The 19,627-nt window shown below is 47.4% G+C and overlaps 1 protein-coding gene across 11 annotated transcripts in view; it reads right to left on the bottom strand.

The window, feature by feature from the left end:
* Nucleotides 1-1,681: 1,681 nt before the first annotated feature.
* Nucleotides 1,682-19,627, bottom strand: part of LOC118509613 — a 31,791-nt gene continuing 13,845 nt past the window's right edge. For 2 of the 11 annotated variants that reach the window (XM_036050426.1, XM_036050427.1), the window contains 18 exons: nt 19,368-19,586; nt 18,958-19,278; nt 18,678-18,860; nt 18,420-18,470; nt 17,641-17,859; nt 16,313-16,663; nt 8,454-8,585; nt 8,059-8,382; nt 7,786-7,974; nt 7,570-7,707; nt 7,038-7,241; nt 6,554-6,736; nt 6,345-6,476; nt 5,727-5,816; nt 4,582-4,738; nt 4,099-4,265; nt 3,697-4,020; nt 1,682-3,613 (listed from right to left, as the gene is read on the bottom strand). In XM_036050426.1, the coding sequence (XP_035906319.1) occupies nt 3,243-3,613; nt 3,697-4,020; nt 4,099-4,265; nt 4,582-4,738; nt 5,727-5,816; nt 6,345-6,476; nt 6,554-6,736; nt 7,038-7,241; nt 7,570-7,707; nt 7,786-7,974; nt 8,059-8,382; nt 8,454-8,585; nt 16,313-16,663; nt 17,641-17,859; nt 18,420-18,470; nt 18,678-18,860; nt 18,958-19,278; nt 19,368-19,586 (3,755 nt within the window). In that variant the 3' untranslated portion in view covers nt 1,682-3,242. The remainder of the gene's footprint in view (nt 3,614-3,696; nt 4,021-4,098; nt 4,266-4,581; nt 4,739-5,726; nt 5,817-6,344; nt 6,477-6,553; nt 6,737-7,037; nt 7,242-7,569; nt 7,708-7,785; nt 7,975-8,058; nt 8,383-8,453; nt 8,586-16,312; nt 16,664-17,640; nt 17,860-18,419; nt 18,471-18,677; nt 18,861-18,957; nt 19,279-19,367; nt 19,587-19,627) is intronic. The other 9 variants (XM_036050428.1, XM_036050429.1, XM_036050430.1 and 6 more) reach the window with 9 other exon arrangements.

Genomic DNA, 19,627 nt, shown 5'->3' with positions numbered 1-19,627 from the left:
GAGTGAATGAGTTAGAATAGTGAGTTATATCTTATACTCACTCTTTAAGAGTTTATTCTTGCATCATGATTTAACTCTCCGTGCCGACTAACCACTCACTCACTGCGTTTTAACTCACTCATGAGTTAAATAACTCATTGGTGATTTAACTCTTCGTGCCGACTAACCACTCACTCACCTCGTTTTAACTCACTAGAGAGTTAAATATCGTGTTGGGATATCGCATTGGTAACGATCACACGATGATTTAAGAAAATAATTTTACTGCAAATAATTTGAAAGAAACTGAGGAACTCAACAGGCAAGCACAATATTCAAGGCAATAACAGGGAAATATTTAGTAGTACTGATAGCAATATCCTTCTTCTTCTTTCTTGGCACTACAACCTCGAGAGGTCTCGGCCTGCCATTTCTGGCTTTCTGTTGGTTCATTACGAGTTCATTCCGATGCTCATTAACATTTTTTTTTTAATTTACATTAATAACACACAAGCGAAAGATTTACATAGTCTCTTTTAAAATAATTTATTTATGAACAATCTATCTTTACGGATCGTTACCGTATTGTATTTTCTTAAATCATCGTGTGATCGTAACCAATGCGATATGCCAATACGATATTTAACTCTCTAGTGAGTTAAAACGAGGTGAGTGAGTAAAAACAAGGTGAGTGAGTAAAAACGAGGTGAGTGAGTAAAAACGAGGTGAGTGAATTAAAACAAGATGAGTGAGTAAAAACGAGGTGAGTGAGTAAAAACGAGGTGAGTGAGTTAAAACAAGGTGAGTGAGTTAAAATGAGGTGAGTGAGTGGTTAGTCGGCACGGAGAGTTAAATCACCAGTGAGTTATTTAACTCATGAGTGAGTTAAAACGCAGTGAGTGAGTAGCTAGTCGGCAGGGAGAGTTAAATCATAGGTGAGTTGAAATAACTCTTCGTGATGATTTAAATCATCTAAATCATTGCTAAGATTTTAGTCATTCACTCATTCAGATTCAGTTTGCACATCTCTAGTAAAAATAGGTACAAATTACTGTATAAAAAAGTCCCTAGTTTGAAAATCGTTCATACTTATCTACTTCGGTAGATAAGGATCGGTTTGACATGAGCTAAGGGTCTTCGTGCTAGGGGGTAGCAAACGTAAAATAATTGTTAAAAAGGATACCGATAAACCTAGGTTTTCATTCCACTCTTGGTTGAATAAACCCGGAGAAATGCCCCAAACCGGATCCCGGAGCCAGGATCTTGATATCTGGAGTCAACTATAGCTGTGGGTGCCAGGCAATTGTCACTCGGAGTCGTCTAAACGAAAACTGCCTGATGCCAAGATCCCATGGAGGAGCCGAGTTGCCGGAGTTGACATCTCATGATCCTCGATGTCATGATCCCGGGGTCTCGGGTATTCGATTTCGAATCTAACACCATCTGTCTCCGATCCCAAGATACCGGAGAGGGATAGATCTTATGCCGTCACGTAGCTGGATAATCAGTCTTTACGCCACAAGAAAATCGGTCTTTAGTGTATTACTCGCAGTAGCCAGAGGCCGCTATCGGAGCCGCAACATAACCTACATTTATCAATGGAATATCCGTCGGATTGGCGTTGATCGTTGAACATCTTCGCAGGAGCTTCTTGATTCAGGATCAGATAGAGAGCAGCAAGTGCAAGTGCATTTGGCGTTCCTTTTTCGGTTCGGCTACCGGCCAGAAGCTGGCCGGTATTCATTTTTTCTTTATTTACAGCATCTGTGTGTTGTGCAATGTTAGGGATAGTATGACCGTTCTTACATTCACTTATCGTTTTTTCTTCAAGGTTTTTAATTCTACATTAACATAAGCATAGAAAACCATCATGTTACCAACAAAACTGTAGCTAATTGCAAAGTCTATTGCTTTATGACTTGTGTTGATTGATTATTCCCCCCTCTCTCTCTCTCTCTCTCCTTTCTTTTTAAATGTACAATGTTATACGGGGGCAGGTAAAAACATAACACAGAGAGAGAGAGCGTCAGAGACATAGTAAATACAAATCAGAGACAGAAAGAAAAAAAAATTGAAACAGAGGAAGGCGTGAGGGCTAGGTAGAGACGGTAACAACAGAAACAGAAATCCACTCACATCATCATTACCCAAATGGGGGGGTACCAATGTTGCCAAAGGCTCTGGCTCGCTTGTCGTCTACTTCGTTTATGTCGATTGTGTCTTTTCGATTTGTTTCGCCACTTCCATTGCATATGGTAGTACACTTGCGCGCACGTGGTGACGTGGGACCTTTTCGCCTAGTTACAAAAAGGGCGTCCATCCTTGCGGCAGTTCGCGCGACTACTGCTCTATCTAGCTAACGCTCAAAACCACTCGGGACTGGCTGCTAGCGGTGTTGCCATGCCGATGGTCCGTCCATCCATCCTATCCATTTGCATTTGTAAACAATGTACAAAATGGGATGAAAAATGCAGTTTAGCTGCCACCGTTTGCTGCCAACAAAAGCAGATTTGTTGCATTTCGTTTTCGTATGTCTGTTTCTTTTTTTTTTGTAGGTTTTTACATTCAAAAGTTTCCACCCTTTTTTTTTCTCTCTTTTTGGACCCGTGGAAGAATGCGTAAAGTAATGTGGATGCTGGGTTTTGTTTCCCTTACTTTATACCTCCTCCCTTCTGGGTTTCTTATTTTTGGGTTTTTTTTTTGTTGTTGTTGTAATGTCTCACCTCCTCCACATTGGGTTGGTTATGCCCGTCGTGTTCGTCATTATCATCAGCATCATCATCTTCAACAGAGTGTTATGATCACAGTGGAGAAAACTGTTATATTTATCGATTTTTGTTTATTTCTCTTCTTAAGGTCTTCCCTTTCGCTCTGCTTTTCCGCATAATGTTTGCAAACTTTTTCTATAACAAAAATTCAACCATCTCTAGTACACACTTGTCCAAGATAGTGTGTGTGCGCGTGCACGGTTTCCCGGGGGCAGTTGGTATGGTAGACCATGGAACGCAGAGGAACGTAAGGGACCAACAAGGGGGGGAAATGGGGATGGGGATGGGGATGGGCTTCACGCAAGAAGAGCTCAGCAATCTTTGGCTGCTCTCTTCTCTCTCTCTCTCTTATTTGACCTTAAAAATCAAAATGTCACTTGGTGGACGCATGCGGAACTCCCGTTCCACCACTCATAACGTTTACTCTGGAAGAATATGTACCCTAGCTGCTGACCCCCGTTTTTTTTATTTTTTTTGCCAAGTGCCTGGGAACACCTAGTTTTGCTTCGGATGGGGCACGGGTGCGGGCGGGGCAGGCTTGAAGCACTGGAGCAAAAATGCAGTGTAGATGACGAACCCGAGACCGAGCGCGATCAGTGCGTACATGAAGATGTTCAGCTCCGGCTGGCGGAATCGGTTCTTGCGCAACCATTCGAGCACGTCCTGCTCGTCGTACATGTCGCCCCGGTAGATGCTCGGGAAGCGCTTGCGGAAGTAGACGATCGCGGGCAGTTTGGTGACGCCCCATTTGCGCGCGTACCGTGGGTCACCCATCTTGACGAACGTGATGTCCAGGTTGTCCGTTTCGCTGTCGATCAGTTCCAGCTTTTCCAGCACTGCCTCACTTTCCTCGTGGTCTTCCTCGACTGGTGTGGAAGGGGGGGAAGAACGAAAAACAAAAGGCGTCAGGAATCGCGACTTCTTTCTCTCCTGCTGCGCAGTTACTTACAGAAATAGACGGCCAAAAATTCGTTCTCGTCCAGCAGCTTGTTCAGCATCTTGCGATTTACCTCCTCGATTTCGTTCTTGATCTCGAACACATCCTGCGACGTTAGCCAGTTCATGACACGCTCGTGATCGTGCATGTCACCGTCGTACAGCATCGGGATCTGCTTGCGGTAGTACACGAGCGAAGGGATCGTCGTGACGCCGTACTTGTGGGCCGCATCCAGGCTGGCCACCTTCACGAAATCGATACCGTACAGATCCACCTCACCGTCGATCAGCTCGAGCTCCTCCAGAATATCGTCACATTCCGCGCAATCCTCATCGTCTGCAGAGGTGTGCAATAAAAAGAGGCTGAGTGAGTAACAAGCCTGATGGGACACAGTTGCTGCCACTACCCACTTACAGTAAAACACACACAGCAGGGGCGACTGTTCCATCAGCCGGTCCAGCATGCGCTCGTTCACTTCCTCGATCTCGTCCGCCAGCTCACGATTGTCGTCGTCAACCAGCCACTCGAGCACGGACTGTTCGTTCTGCAGATCACCTTCGTAGATCAGTGGATTACCGTTTCTAATCGGGGCCGGGGAAACACATAAGAGCATTAGCTAACGATCGCTCGAGGTTTTGATCCGTATAATTGAGCTTTTGAATCACTCGGTGGAACGTGGTACAACTTTGCAAGCATATAATGGAATTTTGCAAATAGTTTGGGGGGAAATTTTCGAGATGCGACTGTGATTAAGTTAAATCACATTTCCGACTAATTTTCGTATAAAACCTGTTCGAATGGACCCCCTTCATGTGTGCAAGATTCCATTAAGAGACTGCAAAGTTCCACTATTCATTTGAAACATTTCCCTAGACGATTGAACAGTTCCCCCCGTACCTGAAGTACACCAGCGCCGGGAATGTCTTGATGGAATAGCGCTTCGCCAGCTGGGGATCCTGTATCTTCACCATGTGTATACCGAACACGTCCAGCTCGTCGTCGATCACCTCCAAACCTTCCAGTATCTGGTCGCAGATGTTGCAGTTAATCTTGTCTGTTGAGTAGCGAAACGACACGAGAAGGAAAGAAGCAAACCGATTAGACCCAAGGACGCGCAAGATGGCGGATGCAGATCGGGACGGCTGGGCATAACAACAACAACAACAACATCAAGGACAGTACATTAGAGCGACACAATCGGGATGCAAACAGAGAGAAGAGCAAGCGCTCACGACTAGCGAAAGAGGGAGAGAGAGAGCGAGAGAGAGAGAGAGAGGAGAAATGAGGAAGAAAGCATCGATCGAAGGATCGAATCGAATGGAGGACAAGTGAATGAAGAGGGCCATAGCGCAACAGTAGGAAGAACAAAACACACAGAGAGCACAGACATACTGCCGAAGAAGTTTCATTCAGTGGAGCGAAAAACGGTACACATTCCGGGCAACACGGAACGGGACAGAATCGGCACAGGAGTTTCTAGCAGCAAGCAGGTTTATTTCGAAATCGCTCGCTTGCCGCGATCGGGAAGCGTTGGGCACGGAAAACCATCATCATGGCGATATTTACAGTAAGGGCAGCTATTAGCAAGAAGTTGATGTTGTGAGAGACAAGATTTTCTGGGGGCGAAGGACGAAGCCATGTATGTACATTGCAGGCAACCGGGGGGAGAGCAGGACACAGGCACACAGGAGGAGTATACGAGTATCAGTATCAGTGATATCCTGGTTGCAAGCTAGGCTTTTCAGGTATTTTGAGTGAACACGCACGGAAACTATATACAGAAGAAGTACACACCATGACCAACAGAGAGAGACAGAGAGACAGATAGAGAGAGAGAGACATTGAAAACAGGGAGGAGATATGTGACACACGAAGGGGAAACAGACAAAAAACGGACAGTGTCAACCCACAGTTTCCGGGGTTGACGACAGAGAGCAAGTTAAGGGAGGGAATGTTGGCAAGATGTGAAGAACGGCAACAGGGCAAACAAACAGCAAAACGAAACGCTGATCGGATGATCAGCAAAACTCTGCTAAGAATACCTGAGATTCCTTCCCGTGCAAATTCCTTTCGCTTGCGTATGTTTTCCGCAGAACAAAAACTTCGGCAGTACGAGGGTGATTTGGTTTTGTCTACCGGTTAGCAGACAACAGCGCCAGCAGAAGTCATTGGGTCAGAGGAACGGTGGTGAAGGTTGATGATGAGTGTGAGTGCAAGTGCAGCAAGTGTGTGAAGTTGTCCGGACGGTACACGTATACGTGTGGTACGGTACGGTTGGAACCAAAGTGAAACACAAAACATGGACACGTGTGTTGGTTTTGGGGGGGGGTGCAAATGCGCGATGGAGGAACGCGCGTGGCATTCATTGGTTCATTGGTTGGTGGTGTGGTGCGCGGTCAAAAGAAAAGAAGAAAATAACGAGAAAAAAAATATTTAAGACAACCATATTAGGAACTCGGTCGGTGGCAAACACGGCTACGGTAGTCCGGTTCCCAGGATGCGAAAGGGGGAATGATGCTACTACCGGTTTTGGTTTGTGCCAGATGGTCAGACATTCGGAAGCAGTTTCACAACAACATTCGGATGTGCGGTATGAAGGTGGAGCGATGATGAGATGGGTGGTGTGGGTACAGAAGACGTGCGCAAGCAGCGGTACTTACAGAAGTACACAGCCAGGTACTGCGTTTCGTCCACCATCGATTCCAGCATGACGCGCGTAATCAGCTCGATACGGTCTTCGGTCTTTTGCGTGATCAGCCACTGGAGCACTTCCTCCTCTTCATCGAGCGAACCTGCGAACAGAACTCCCCAAGGCGGTTACCATCTGCTGGAGCAGGAGAGTCAGCCAGCACGGCCAAACAAACCCTACCTTCAAACACGTTCGGCACATTGTCCTCGAAGTACACCAGCACCGGATATTCGGAGATGCCGTACTGTTCCGCGATCGAGAGATCATCCGTTTTGACAAACATTATACCGTGCCGGTCGCAGTCGTCGTCGATGTTTTCCAGCGACTCGAGCACACCCGAACACTGCTCACAGTCGTCCGTGTCTTGTTGGTGTGGTGATTGGAAGAAACGAGGTTCGGAAAGTTGCAATTAGTAACGATCGTAGCGACACGGCAGGTTAAGCTTAACTCGGTGGGAGATAATTTTTCGTAAAAGAATCGTTAGCATGTGCAGTAATGTTAGTGGTAGTAGTAGTTCCGTACGGTCAACAGGCATGCAACAGGTGAGCCACCATGAGAGTGGGAGCAATAGGAACACGGGACAAGTCTCCAGAATCCAGGGCTTATGATCCAGGGCTTAGTGATGCAGGGGGGGGGGGCAGATTTAGGGTTATGGCAGCTATACCCTCCACGGATGCCTGCGCCGTAGATGCTGCTGCTGCTGCTGCTGGTGTCGATGGAGCATCGCCATCTAGCGGCGAATCCTCGGAAGCACCATCGTCTACTACCTCCGCCGATGATGCCGCATCCAGCGGACCTTTACGTTCCTTCGCTTTGCGCTGCTTCTTGGCAGCCTTTGTAAAGCAAGCTTCACAAGTCGTTTTGTTCCCTAGACAACGTTGGTTACACACAAAAACACAAACCGATGCGCGATGATGGTGCAGAAAGTGCCAGAGTAAAAGAGTTATCAACAAATGTGTGCAAATAGACTGCCGTGTGCGTCAAACGTGTAACGGTACGGGTTTATTGGTGTGTGTGTGTGTCTCCCAATCAATGTGCGATCAAAGATTTGGCAACATCAAACTCAGCCCCCCGGGTGGTAAGCTTCGTGTGTCTCTCCGGCAAAGGAAAAGTCATATTAGCACATTTGCACGAGTGCGGTCACGGTACGGGACCCAGGTCCGTTCGTTCGCTTTGAGGAGAGTGCAACTACTTACAGAAGTAGACAGCCAGTGCGTTGGAATCCTCGATCAGGCTCAACAGCTTCGCACCGTCCAGATCCTCGATAATGTCACCGCCGGGGTTCTTCTGCGTCATCAGCCAGTTCAAGATTTCGTCCTCGTCGTTCAGATCACCTGGTACGGGAGAGCGTACGGGAAGCTCGTCAACGGTCACGACGGTTCACGGACACCCGGAAGGCCCGCACCACTTACCTGCGTAGATGACAGGTTCCTTAGAGGACAACTTGAAGAAAACGATACCGGGCAGCGCGTACACGCCGAGCTCCTTGGCCATCTGTTTGTCGTCGATCTTGACGAAGTTGATGCCGGCACCGTCCGCCTCGTCATCGATGTGCTCGATTTCGGCCAGCACGCGTGGACACTGTTTGCAGTCGTCGCTATCTGTACGGCGAATGCGGAAAGCATTAGTAACGGCTTCACATCCTGCCTGCTGCTGCTGGCAGCTCGTCCTCGCCACAAACTTACAGAAGAACACGGCCAAATAGTCGGACGCCTGGCGGATCTTCTGGAACATCTTTCGGTTCACCTTTTCGATGTGATCGGTCATCTCCATGTTGTGCGGATCGGTCAGCCAATCGAGCAGCTCCTCCTCGTCGTCGATGTCACCGTCGTAGTTGATCGATTTGCCCTTGCGGAAGTAGGTGACGCCGGGCGGGTTGCGGAACCCAAACTTCTTCGCCATCAGCCGATCGCTGCACTTGACCAGCAGAATACCGTAGTCGGCGGCCTCGTCATCGATCAGCTCGATGTGGCGCAAAATTTTGGGCGTGTTCGGATCGTCCTCAACGTCTGTAAAACGGTGCTTTTTTGCGTTTAGTAAGAGCTCAACTCTGCAAGCGCCCTTCAAGTACAACACTTACAGAAAACTACCCCGAGGAAGTCTTTGCTCTCGATCAGGCTCAACAGCTCGTCCCGTTCCACCTCCTGGATGCTTTCGTCCGTCTTCTGCCCGTGCATCCAATCCAGGACGTCGTATTCGTTCAGTAGGTCACCTGCGAACGTACCGTGCAAAGAGAAAACCAGACGCCACCCACCATCCACCGCCGCCGCCAAACACAGCCAACCACGGTGTGGTTCGTGTAACGTCAGCCCGCAGCAGACAGAGGAGACAGAGCATGAGCGGTGACCCAGTTGCACCATTAGTAAAGCAGTCACGGACAAGTTCGCACGGTCAGTGACAGATCCGGTTCTGTCTGTTTAGTGTGTGTGTGTGTGTCTAGAAATACTTACATCCTGCAGTGGGCTAATGTGAACTACAAAGTCATCGTTTCGCACGGTCATGTGTATGGGTACGAAATGGAGGTTTGCGAAAAAAAGGGATATAGAAGAAGTACAGCGAGAGCAGAACGGAGAGAATAGTACAACGAATACCGAGATGCCACCTTTGTCAGCAAAGCACACAAAAAAAAAAAAAACCGAACAGCGGAAGGATTCGTCCTCGGGGAAAATTGGGAACACATACATACATTGTTTTTCACTTTGGTTCTTTGTTTTTCATTTCCAGTAAAGGTTAACGATAAAAAACGGCGATGAGGATGACTATTGGCTCGATCCTTCTTTTGGTGTTCCATTTGTTTTTGGGCTACCATTTTTTCTGTGTTCTTTTTTTCTTAGTTATGTTTGCTCCTTCCATTCCTTTAGTTTTGTTTTCGTTTGTTTGTATTTCTCCGGTTTGATTTACATATATAGACAAAAACAAAAACCTTCTTTCTCTTACCTTTCCTTCTTTGACAGTTTGGATATTGGTTCGTTTTTCTTTGTTCTCCTTCATTCATCCAGCTTTCCTTTATCTTTTTTCCGGAAAGCGAGTTACCGTTCCCCATTTAATTCTTCTTTGTGTTTCATTCCCCTTTTCTGTTCCTTCTTTGGTGAGTGTTTTTTTTGCCATTTTTCTTGCTTGCTGTTATAGAAATAGTTCTAGTCTTCTTCCATCTTTGAACACACTTCGAAACAGCCTACCTGTTCCGTGTTACCGTTGTGCCACTGGTTTGAGGTTTTCAGCACTCCTCTGTAGTATACATTCGCTCAGCTTAACTAGCCCTCTCGATTAACTAACCCCAAACACGATTGTTGTCTTTCTCGTCTGACTAGAGTGTTGCGTTCTTTGAAAGTTTGAAGCCAACCTGACCAGCGTCGTACCGCTGTAGCGTTTACAAATTCTATCTCGAAACCCACAGCAAATCACAGCAAAAATTAGCAGCCATTTTAAACCATTCTTTGTGGTCGTCTTCTGGAGAAGGATGCGTTTTTCGCTGGCAGAATTGTTGGTTTGCTTTCTCTAATTGGCAGTTTTGATTGCGCATCGTTAGTGTATAGCTGAGACCTTAAGAAAAGATATTTCTCGCCTTGCCTTCGATTTCTTTTTTCTTTTTACTTTACTTTACTGTTTTGACCTTCCTGAAAGTATCCTAAGACCGATACGACACAAATCACAGGCCTGCCCTTTCGGTAGGTAGGTTATGTGTGCCCCTTTATCTCTCTCTCGATAGAGATGGGCGTTTCAAGTGTGTGTGTTTAAAAAAAATCCGAAAAACAACCAAACACGTGCACACAAACTTCTTTACTAACCCCCGGGTTTTTTGTTTAAAAAGTCCTCTAAAATTGCGTGCAAAATTCGTGAAAAAGGTAAATAGTTTCTAGAAAATAAAAATAAAAACGTTTTTAAAAAGAAAAATCTTCGTAACACAGTTTCAGTGCGAGTTGCGAGTGTATGTGTGTGTAAGTGGTCGTGCGCCGTTTAGGGTGCAAACGTCCTAACAAAAGGTGCGCCAAAAGTGCCTTTTGGTGGTTTTCCCCCCTCATCGAACAGGGCACAGTTTCGCCCGCCGTTACAATTAACAGCAGATCGAAAAACCAAAACAAAATCATTCGATAAATAAAGTTACTCTACTCTATCGACAAACACATCAGCAGTCTATGTTGAGCGAAAAGGAAAACAACAAAAAATATAAAAAAAACGGTTGCGAAAACAAATCGAAGTCAACAGCGCCAAGAGCGCTGTGTATAGTGTATATAATGATGTACGTGTATATAAATAACGATAATAACAACCAGTAGCGCCATCTGACATCTAAAAGTACATGCGGAAATAGTAGTAGTAGTAGACGTAATAGTAGTAATAGTAGTAGTAGTAATAGCAGCAGTAATAGTACTGTTTTGTGTGTGTGCGTGTTTTTTTCTCTTTCTCTAACTCTTCCTAAATTCGTGCGAGGTTTTACGTCAAAATGTGCTTCGTTTGCGCTGTTGATGATTTTTTTAGGTTTAAATAGAAATCCATTTTGTTTTAAATACAGGGTTTTTCAGTTGATAAGACAATAGCATCCATTTCTATGGTAGGCTACTTAGATGAAATGGCACACAAAGCTAGTTGTTATGGAAACGTCCTCTGATGACATTGTCATAGTAGCCATTGATATTGTACACAACCTCCCAGCGTACGTGCAAGTATGTACAATATCAACGGCTACTATGACAATATCATCTGAAGTCGTTTCCATATCAACTAGCTCTGTTTGCCATTTCATCTAAGAAGCCTGCCATAAAAATGGATGCTATTGCCTTATCAACTGAAAACCCCTGTAAAAGCGGTACTGCCTTTAACCATTCCTGTCGAGGTTAGTTAGTCCGCTGTCCGGACTATCAGGCAAAAAAAGAGCAATAAATAGATAAATAAACAGCAGCGTAGTGTAGTGAAGCGTGCAGACAGCGTCTATATGACAGACACACACACACATACAGATCGGGTCCGTTCATCTCAGTCTAGTGCGAAGCGCGATAGATTGGAGAGCAAAATTTGTTTGTTTGTTTGTTTTGTTTTTTTTTGTTCGTTTTGTGTTTTTTTTTCTTCTTACCTATTATGTTAAAAGTAATATTCTCTTTAAGCCTTTTTCTTTGAAAGTTTTGTTCCTTTTTTTGCATTCTACTTGTCACTTGCTTGTTTTGTTTTGTTTTGTTTTTGGTTCTCTTCCTTTCGTTTCTTTTCCATTTCTTTGGTGTTTCTGCTTTCCTTCTGCTGTTTCGTTCTCTATGTACAATTGTTTTGTTTTTGTTAAATATTTCTCACCTCGCTTCTTAGCGTTTTGTAGTTTGCATCAAGCAACTTCCTTTCGACAGCTTGTTTTTGTTCATTTTATGTTCTATACCATCCATCCGTCTTCTTCCGTATGCTGTCAAAATCTACTTAACCAGCGCATTACTCAACCAACCCCCCACCCCGTTTACCCTAAACAAAGATTTTTCTTTTCTTAATAAATTTAAGTAAAGCAGTTAACCGTCTCTTTCCTATTTGGCGGGGACACATATAAGGCATGTGCGTGGTTGATACCCGCTCGTCCCAGGGTACACACGATCTCAGTTTCCATAATCGCGCTGCGCTTTAAGCTATAGGCAAAACAGTTACCAAAAGAGAAAACAACAGAGGAAACGTTGAAACATTATGCGGCACCATTCGGAAACGGATAGTTTGACAAACAGTGTTAAAAACAACGCAGCCTGAATGATGATGGAGGGAGGAAAATTCCAACTCGCATTCCGCACCGGCGCACGCACACTAGGAAAGAGACGGTTCCTGGAGTGGGGCATGGTATATGCTACATAGGGGTTTGCTTCCGGGTGTGTTGTTTGCTGATTCGAAACAAACCTGGAGCAGGGGTTGTTTTGTTGTTGTTTCTTTGCGGGGGGTTTGTGGGCGAGAGTGAGTGGATGGGTAAAATTTTGACAGCACACACTGGCAATGCGTTACTTGAACTTGATGTCCTATGCGCGTTGGTTCACGGTAGGATACTTTCCTCCCCGGGGTTTAGGATTACATTCAGACACAGACAGACACAGAGAGGGAGAGAGAGCTGCTGTACGCACACACTGATTCACTGACTGTGTCTGACTGAGTCTGACTGAGTCTGACTGACTGAAACGGAAGGTTGGATCGCCTTATTAAGGTTCGACGACGAGGGCGAACGGCTGGCTGGGATGGTTCTGCGGAAAGGGGGGAGAGGGAGGGGTGGGGAGCGCTTGGATGATGGTAATGGTGGACTGTCCAGCTCCTTGAAGTTCCGTAACTTCCGGACTTTTCCGGGTTGCGGTCCATCATTTTACCACCATCCGAGCTTGCCGAACAGACCATCATCGTCATCGTCGCCGTCGTCGTCCTTGGCGTCCTTTTTACCTTTGCCCGCCGACTTGCCGCCCGACGATTTGCCGCCCGCCGACTTGCCGCCCTTCTTCAGATCGAGCTGCTGACGTTCCTGGGCCGCCTTCTTCTCCTTGGCGGCGGCTGCGGTTGCGTCCGCCACGTCCGACAGCTTCTTCTGCCGGAACGCGAACTGGCTTTCCGCCTCGTCACTGTCCCGGCGGCTGATCTTCTGCGCTGCCATCTGCGTTACGCGCGTGTTCTTCTCGACCTTTGCCGGGCAACACCGGAACGAGTCGTCCTCCTTGGCGGTGGATTTTTTGTCCCGCTTTGTAACACGACCGGCGTGTCCCAGTCCAACGTAGAAACATTCGTCATCTGTGTGTTATACAAAAAACATTTTGTCAGATTTAGTGCATCCTAAGTTCAAGGTCTCACTACAATCGCATCATCGCAAATGATCGTTGAATGGCGGGGGGAGGGGGGGGGGGGTTTGTTTTGTTTTATTTATTTTTTTTTGGTTTGAGCGGGCAGTAGTGATTTTAAAACAAAACTGATTAAAAGAGAAAACGAACAACAACAACAAAAAAAATCGTGGGATAAAAAGAGCATTAAAACAGGGATAACATTCATTGAGCATTCTCAGCGGGGTGTTATCATGTCCGGGGCCGGGGCGCTTCTCAAAACTTGATGCGCTTGACAACACTAACAATTTCGAGGCAAAAAAAGGGGGGAAAAGGTTGCGTTTTCGTTTTGCGCGGTTTAACTGACATTCCCGTTCGACTACAACACTAGCACGCCATACTGTCTGTTTTCTGCTTGCTCGGCACACTGACGGCTACTAGCTGTCATTGGTTTCGCAAAATGGTGGCCCACCGGTACACCAGTAAAGCGCGCATGCGGCATCACAAAGAAGCAGCGTAGTGGTGCGTAGAAGAACCGAACAAACTAAGCTTACATTACAAATGAAACACGTAGGGGAGCAAAAAGAGAAAAGAAAACGGGAAAGAGCAACGGTAGACGAAGTCTTGCGATCGTTACCGATACGTCAAACCGAGCGTTTGCTTGCCGAAGAGCGCTAAGCTTGGGTGCGAATCTGACAGGTGCGCGTCTGACATTTCATTTGCACGATTCGCTTCTCGCCGCGGTACTACGAGCTCTGTGTAAGGTACGGTAGCGAACCTTACCAGCTGCTAAGCAAGCTGGCTGGAACCGAAAATAAGGAACCGAAACGAAAAATGAAACGTTTGCTCACTAAACCGTTGGCTAAACCGAACCGAATTCTTTTTCGCGGGTAAGCGCGGCGAGCTTCGCTAACTTGGCGTACTACACACTAGAGGTCCTGTCCGTTCGTTCAATCCGTTTCCTGGGGATTTGCTTTTTTTGGGGGCGGAGGGGGGAATTTTTGCTTTTTGGAGATGCCCCGGAAGCAGCTAATTGATATGAATTAACTGACAAAATGTTTTTTGTAAACAAAACCAAATCACTACAAACAAACATTTCTACATTGTTCCTTTTGACGCGGCGTGTGTTTGAGTGTGTGTGTGTGTCTGCTTGGTAGGTGTGTCCGTGCGTACCATTTGGTACATTTGCTTTTTGGTTGGTTTGGTTAACTTCACCGTAGCTTTTACGTGACGTTTACGTGAGCCACAGTGTGCGATTGAAGTTGTGCAGGCTCATGATGTAATTTTCTCTCTCTCTCTCTCTCTCTCTCTCTCTCTCTCTGGTATTTACAAACACTTGCACACACGGTTGCATTACTTAAGTCGGCTTGAAAGGAGCAGAGCACTAAGAGTAAGGATCTTTGAATCGTTCGCTGGATATGGCCACGTGCTTGCTGTTGCACACTTGATGATCGCTATAGACCAGCAGACAAGATTATTTTGTGACGCAGTGTGACACACCCGGAGCAACTCCTGGTGGTGAGGTTGCAGGTTTATAGAGATATCGTTCCTAGCTGCGGCTCGCCGTAACAGCTCGTTGGTGCGTTGATCATCCTGCCTCGGGATCGGTTACACACACTACCCGACGACCACATCCCAAAATAATCTCCTCTGCCCCTCTATACGCTCGTCAAGTCCGCGCGCGCACGCGTGTGTGTGTGTGAGTGGGGGTGCTCTAGCAGTGGCCATTCCTAAAAAAAAGGTACAGGTGAAGTTCATTAGCATTTTCCGCGACTCAGGCGTTTGCGAACGCGACGAACACGTCTGTACAAATATTTTACATCGAGCTAATGGTAGGTTTCAATGTTCAATCTCTTACAGTCTTGTTTTGTTTTTTTTCGCCTATGTTCCCGCGAATCCTTTCGCGCTGTTCGGTTTCGGTTTGCTGTTCTGTTCGGTTTCGCTGATGGAAACGAAACTCAAGTGCGCGAAGCTACAAGGAAACCAAGCACTCGTTAAAATACGGTAACAGTTTTGGCTGGCAGTATTGCAGTATCGAGATAATATAGTGCTCAGACAGTGAGGAGTGGACAGTTTGCGAGAAGAGAAAAACACCTGGGCGGATAAACCGTGTGGCGGCTAACATCGTACGAGCTATCAACTTTGCCTTCGAAATTGCTCCGTGTTGAGCAAACAAGTCCACTTCAGGCCCCGGAACCAAGACAGATGAATTAATGGTGCAACAAGCAGGCACAACAAGCGCCCAGTGTACTAACGATTGACACAAGTGAGTGAAACAAACACACACACAACACACACACACACATACGAACTATTGTGCCGTTGAGTGATCGAGTGTACGATCGAGGTTGAGTGTGGAACTGATGAGGTGAAAGTATGGCTAAGGTTCAATATGGCAGCTAATGAACGAAACAAAATGGCTAACAAGCAGGAAATTTCCGACCCACCGAGCGGGGGGTTGAAGGGGGGGGGGGGAACGAACGCTTGGTTTGATAATGATAGTGGTTGCTTTTGTTACCGCTCTACCGCTTCTGTACACTATGACTGATGTTTGTGGCGTAAGACCTGAGTTTTCACTGTACGAGGAGGGCAGCGGAACGGGCAGAAGGAAGTATGGAAAACTCCTGTTTTTTTCTCCGTATCTATACAAGATCCTACACAAACTACCCAAAACCTACGAATAGCAGCGAATAGCCGGAAACCTGGAAGAGTCCCGCGACAGTAAGGTAGCGAAGACACTTTGTTAATTGGGTGCATCGGATTGTTTGGCGGTTGCGTGCAAGAGACGGTGGAGAAGATCGAAGCTGTGCACTGGTGCCTCCGAATGGGGCAAACTCCTTCTCCTTCTCCATAGCAATCGCCTGCGTGAGTTTTAGCGTTAGCTACGTATACGTTTAAACACATGTACAAAGACCAAACACGCACACCAAGGACGCTAAGGATAGATACAGCTTGCATTACAGAGAGAGAGAGGGAAAGAGAGCGAGAGATAGGTAGATAGATAGATAGACATATAAGAGATCAGTGCCTACTGAGACATACTACGGAAAACAAGAGGTATACGACAATACACTACTACAGGACACAACAGGTGGGTTAGAGTGCTAGCGCTACAACTGAGCAACACGATCCGCTACACAGAGATAGAGAGAGAGAGAGCAGAGGCGAAGGAGCAGAATTAAACTACCTTCGTCATCATCATCATCATCTTCGACAGGGCGGGTAGACTTTTTTGCTGCCACCTTGGCAGGTTTCGGTTCGGGTTTGCTGGTCTTGGCGGATTTACTGGACGGCGTGGCCGTGGTGGACTTGGTGGTGGTGGCGGTGGCGGTGGAGCCCGCTTTACCCTTCGTGTCCTTCGTGCCGGCAGTGGCTTTACCCGGGCCGGCCGGTTTCGGCTGCTCTACCGCATCGAGCCGCGGGATAGGCTTCAGTTTCTTGCCACCGGATCGTTTCTTGTCGATACGATCCTCCCGCTCGAGCTCCTCCACATCGTCCGTGTAACGCCTGCGGAGCTTCGGTTTCGGTAGCTTATTGTCTGGAAGAAGATGAGCGGATGGGGTTTTGGGCGGGAAATGGGGCGTGTGTGGAAGCCCGCGGAGAGAAAGGAAATAGGAATTGATGAGAAAGAATGGTCATCGGTGATGGCGCATACGATTGCTTATACACTAGAGAACACAACAACAGCGAGACAAACGGAGTACGACGACCAACGACGACGACGACGACGACGACGAGCATATAAGATACAGCGGCATACAAAAGGACGAGTACGGTACATCGCTAAAGGCGCTACATCGAACCGAGCTACACCGAGTACATCGAGCTTAGTATACATCCATTGGCGGCTTTTACGGGGAACACTCCCTCCAGGTTCGAGACCGGATTGTGATCCAATTCACGCACAAGCGTTCGTTCGTGCGCAACTGACTGAGAGAGAGGGAAACGGGTTAGGGCGCAGGGTAACATGAGTGGGCGATCGAACGAGCCCAGAAGGCAATGCAAATGCTCGCTACTTTCAACTACGTGTCGTGGCAATTGTGGTGAGGTGGCCGCTATCGTTGCGTCAAACCAACACTGTCCCTAGAGCCTGCATGCGACAGAGTGTTCTGCCTCGGGCTGGTACTACATCTAACACCGGCTGTAGCTCGAATGCTAACACTGCACTACGCTAGTGGTGGCCAATATTAATTACCAGACAGGAGAGTAAAGGTAAACACCCTGCAATTAGGCATTGCTAGTGGGGTAGCTATCGGATAGTTGGAAGGAGCGGGAAACAAAGAGGAGCTTTCTAAGGTGCCACCTAGCGTCATTAGATTAGTCCACGGTACGACTACGGGCGGAGCGCTACGCTGCAGACACAAAAAAAAGAAAACGAAACACCGAAACACGTGTGCACGATACACGAAACCAAGTGAGTGATAGCCCATCAAGCGGGCAAGACTCATAAACTCATGCGTTTTGTTGCGGTTGCAGCAAACTCTCTTCCTTTTTGCGGCGCCGGTGACGCGTTACCTAGCCGGGTGGACAACGAACGGGATGAGCCTGGGACGGTAAACGACGACGACGACGACGACGACGCAGATGGGCGCAAAATGGAACGTTCCGGCACCCCGGACCGGGCACGCGCCTCCGCCAGAAGCCGTGCCTGGCGGGCTTCCTCCTCCGGGTCGGAAAACACAACCGGGACGCGTTCCCGCGTCAAGCCGTACTTCTGCTTGATATCGTACCTTCCTGCGCGGATGGGATAAGGTATCAGACACGTGATGGATGAGGGCGAGCAACGGTCGAGGCACGGTTACGGCAATGAAAATATGAGAAAGCAACTGCGTCCGCATCTAGTCTCTTTGTGGGCTGTTGTCGTTTCAGGAATGGCACGTCAAGTCTCGGGAAAAATTAGAAGCAAATGCACCAATCATTGTTTGGTTTTAGGTGTAACGCGAGCATGATCAATGATAGCAAACGCAAGGGACAGGATGTCTGTAACCCCCTTCGGAATCGGGAACTGTAACGTGTGGTACGCGGGAATGGAATGCTGCGGGTGACTCCATTGGTGGGCAAGAACAAAAACAAAAACAAAAAGAACCACGAGAAACAACGGCACAGAGCACTGGGCAGAGGACAAACGGAACGATAGCACGATGGAGGAACACAAAGACCAACGGTTTTTGGGGGGCGGGCATGAGTCAGAATGAGGGCGTAAAAATATGGCGCAAGTGTCCGTGGCCTCACCCTGGCGGACACTACTTAGCACTGGATAACTTATAACAACTAGGACACAATTCCGTTCTTACTTTTGTGATCAATTAGCCACTGCAAGATGCGTTTTTCGTTCTTGAGATTACCTGCGAACAGAAGGGAAAAGAATATGAAACGTACGGAAAGAGAAGAAGGGAAAGGATGGAATGGATCATTTGGAACAGTGAATATTTTGGGAAATTCGGGGTGTGTTTTTTTCTGTTTTGAATTGGGAATCAGAAAATTTGAATGGCTGCAGCCGACCGACGGATCACAGTCAACCGCGATCGACACACTACGGAAACGATCCATACCATCGTACATAATCGGGACACCGGTTTCGTAATAGACGAGGGCCGGGAACGAGAAGATTCCGATCTCGTGGGCCAGCTTCTCATCGTTGGCCTTCACAAACTGGATGTGGTGCTTGTCCGTGTCGTCGTCGATCGTTTCCAGCTTCTCGAGAATTTTCGGGCACGTTTCGCAGTCGTCATCGTCTGGCAAGGAAGAACATACGGGCAAGCGAGAGAGAGAGAGAGAGTATGTAGAACCGAGTTGCAGGCTAGCCGATCACGCCTGAGACCGTACACTTACAGAACAGTACGGCAAGATGTTCGACCTCGTTAACCAACACCTGCAGCGTTTTGCGATCGACCGATTCGATGATCTCGGGCTTGGTGTTGTACTGCTCCAGCACCCACTCGAGGATCTCCTCCTCCTTCATCATGTCGCCGGTGTAGATCGTGCGGAACTTGTTGCGGTAGAAGACCAATGCGGGCAGATTGTCGAGATCGTACTCCTTGTCAATGTCATCGTCGGACGTCTTGACGAAATCGATGTCCTTCTCCTCGCACTCATCGTCAATGTTCTCCAGCTCGGCAATAATCTTCTGCGCCTTCTTGTCGTCATCGTGATCTGGGGATAGGGTGAAACACACACAGAAAAACAAAAACCGGTAAGCATGCATGTGCCTGTTACCCACCACCATGTGCCGCTCCACTTACAGAAGAACACAACAATGTGCTCGTTTTCCGACAGGATCTTTTCCAGCATCTTGATGTTGACCTCCTCAATCTTGCCGGGAATCTCGAGCGTCTCCTCGTCGGTCAACCAGGCCAGCACCTCATCCTCGTCGTTCAGATCGCCCGAGAAGATCAGCGGATCCTTGTTGCGGAAGAACACGAGCGACGGAATATTCTTGATGTTGTATTTCTTGGCAGTGACTGCAAGCGATTCAAAACGGAGGCACAAGGTAAGTGTGGAG

Source organism: Anopheles stephensi, chromosome 3, assembly GCF_013141755.1.
Source record: "Anopheles stephensi strain Indian chromosome 3, UCI_ANSTEP_V1.0, whole genome shotgun sequence".
NCBI classification, from domain to species: Eukaryota; Metazoa; Arthropoda; class Insecta; order Diptera; family Culicidae; genus Anopheles; species Anopheles stephensi.
The sequence above is the reverse complement of the archived record's forward strand: the minus strand, read 5'-3'. Positions and strand labels throughout refer to the sequence as shown.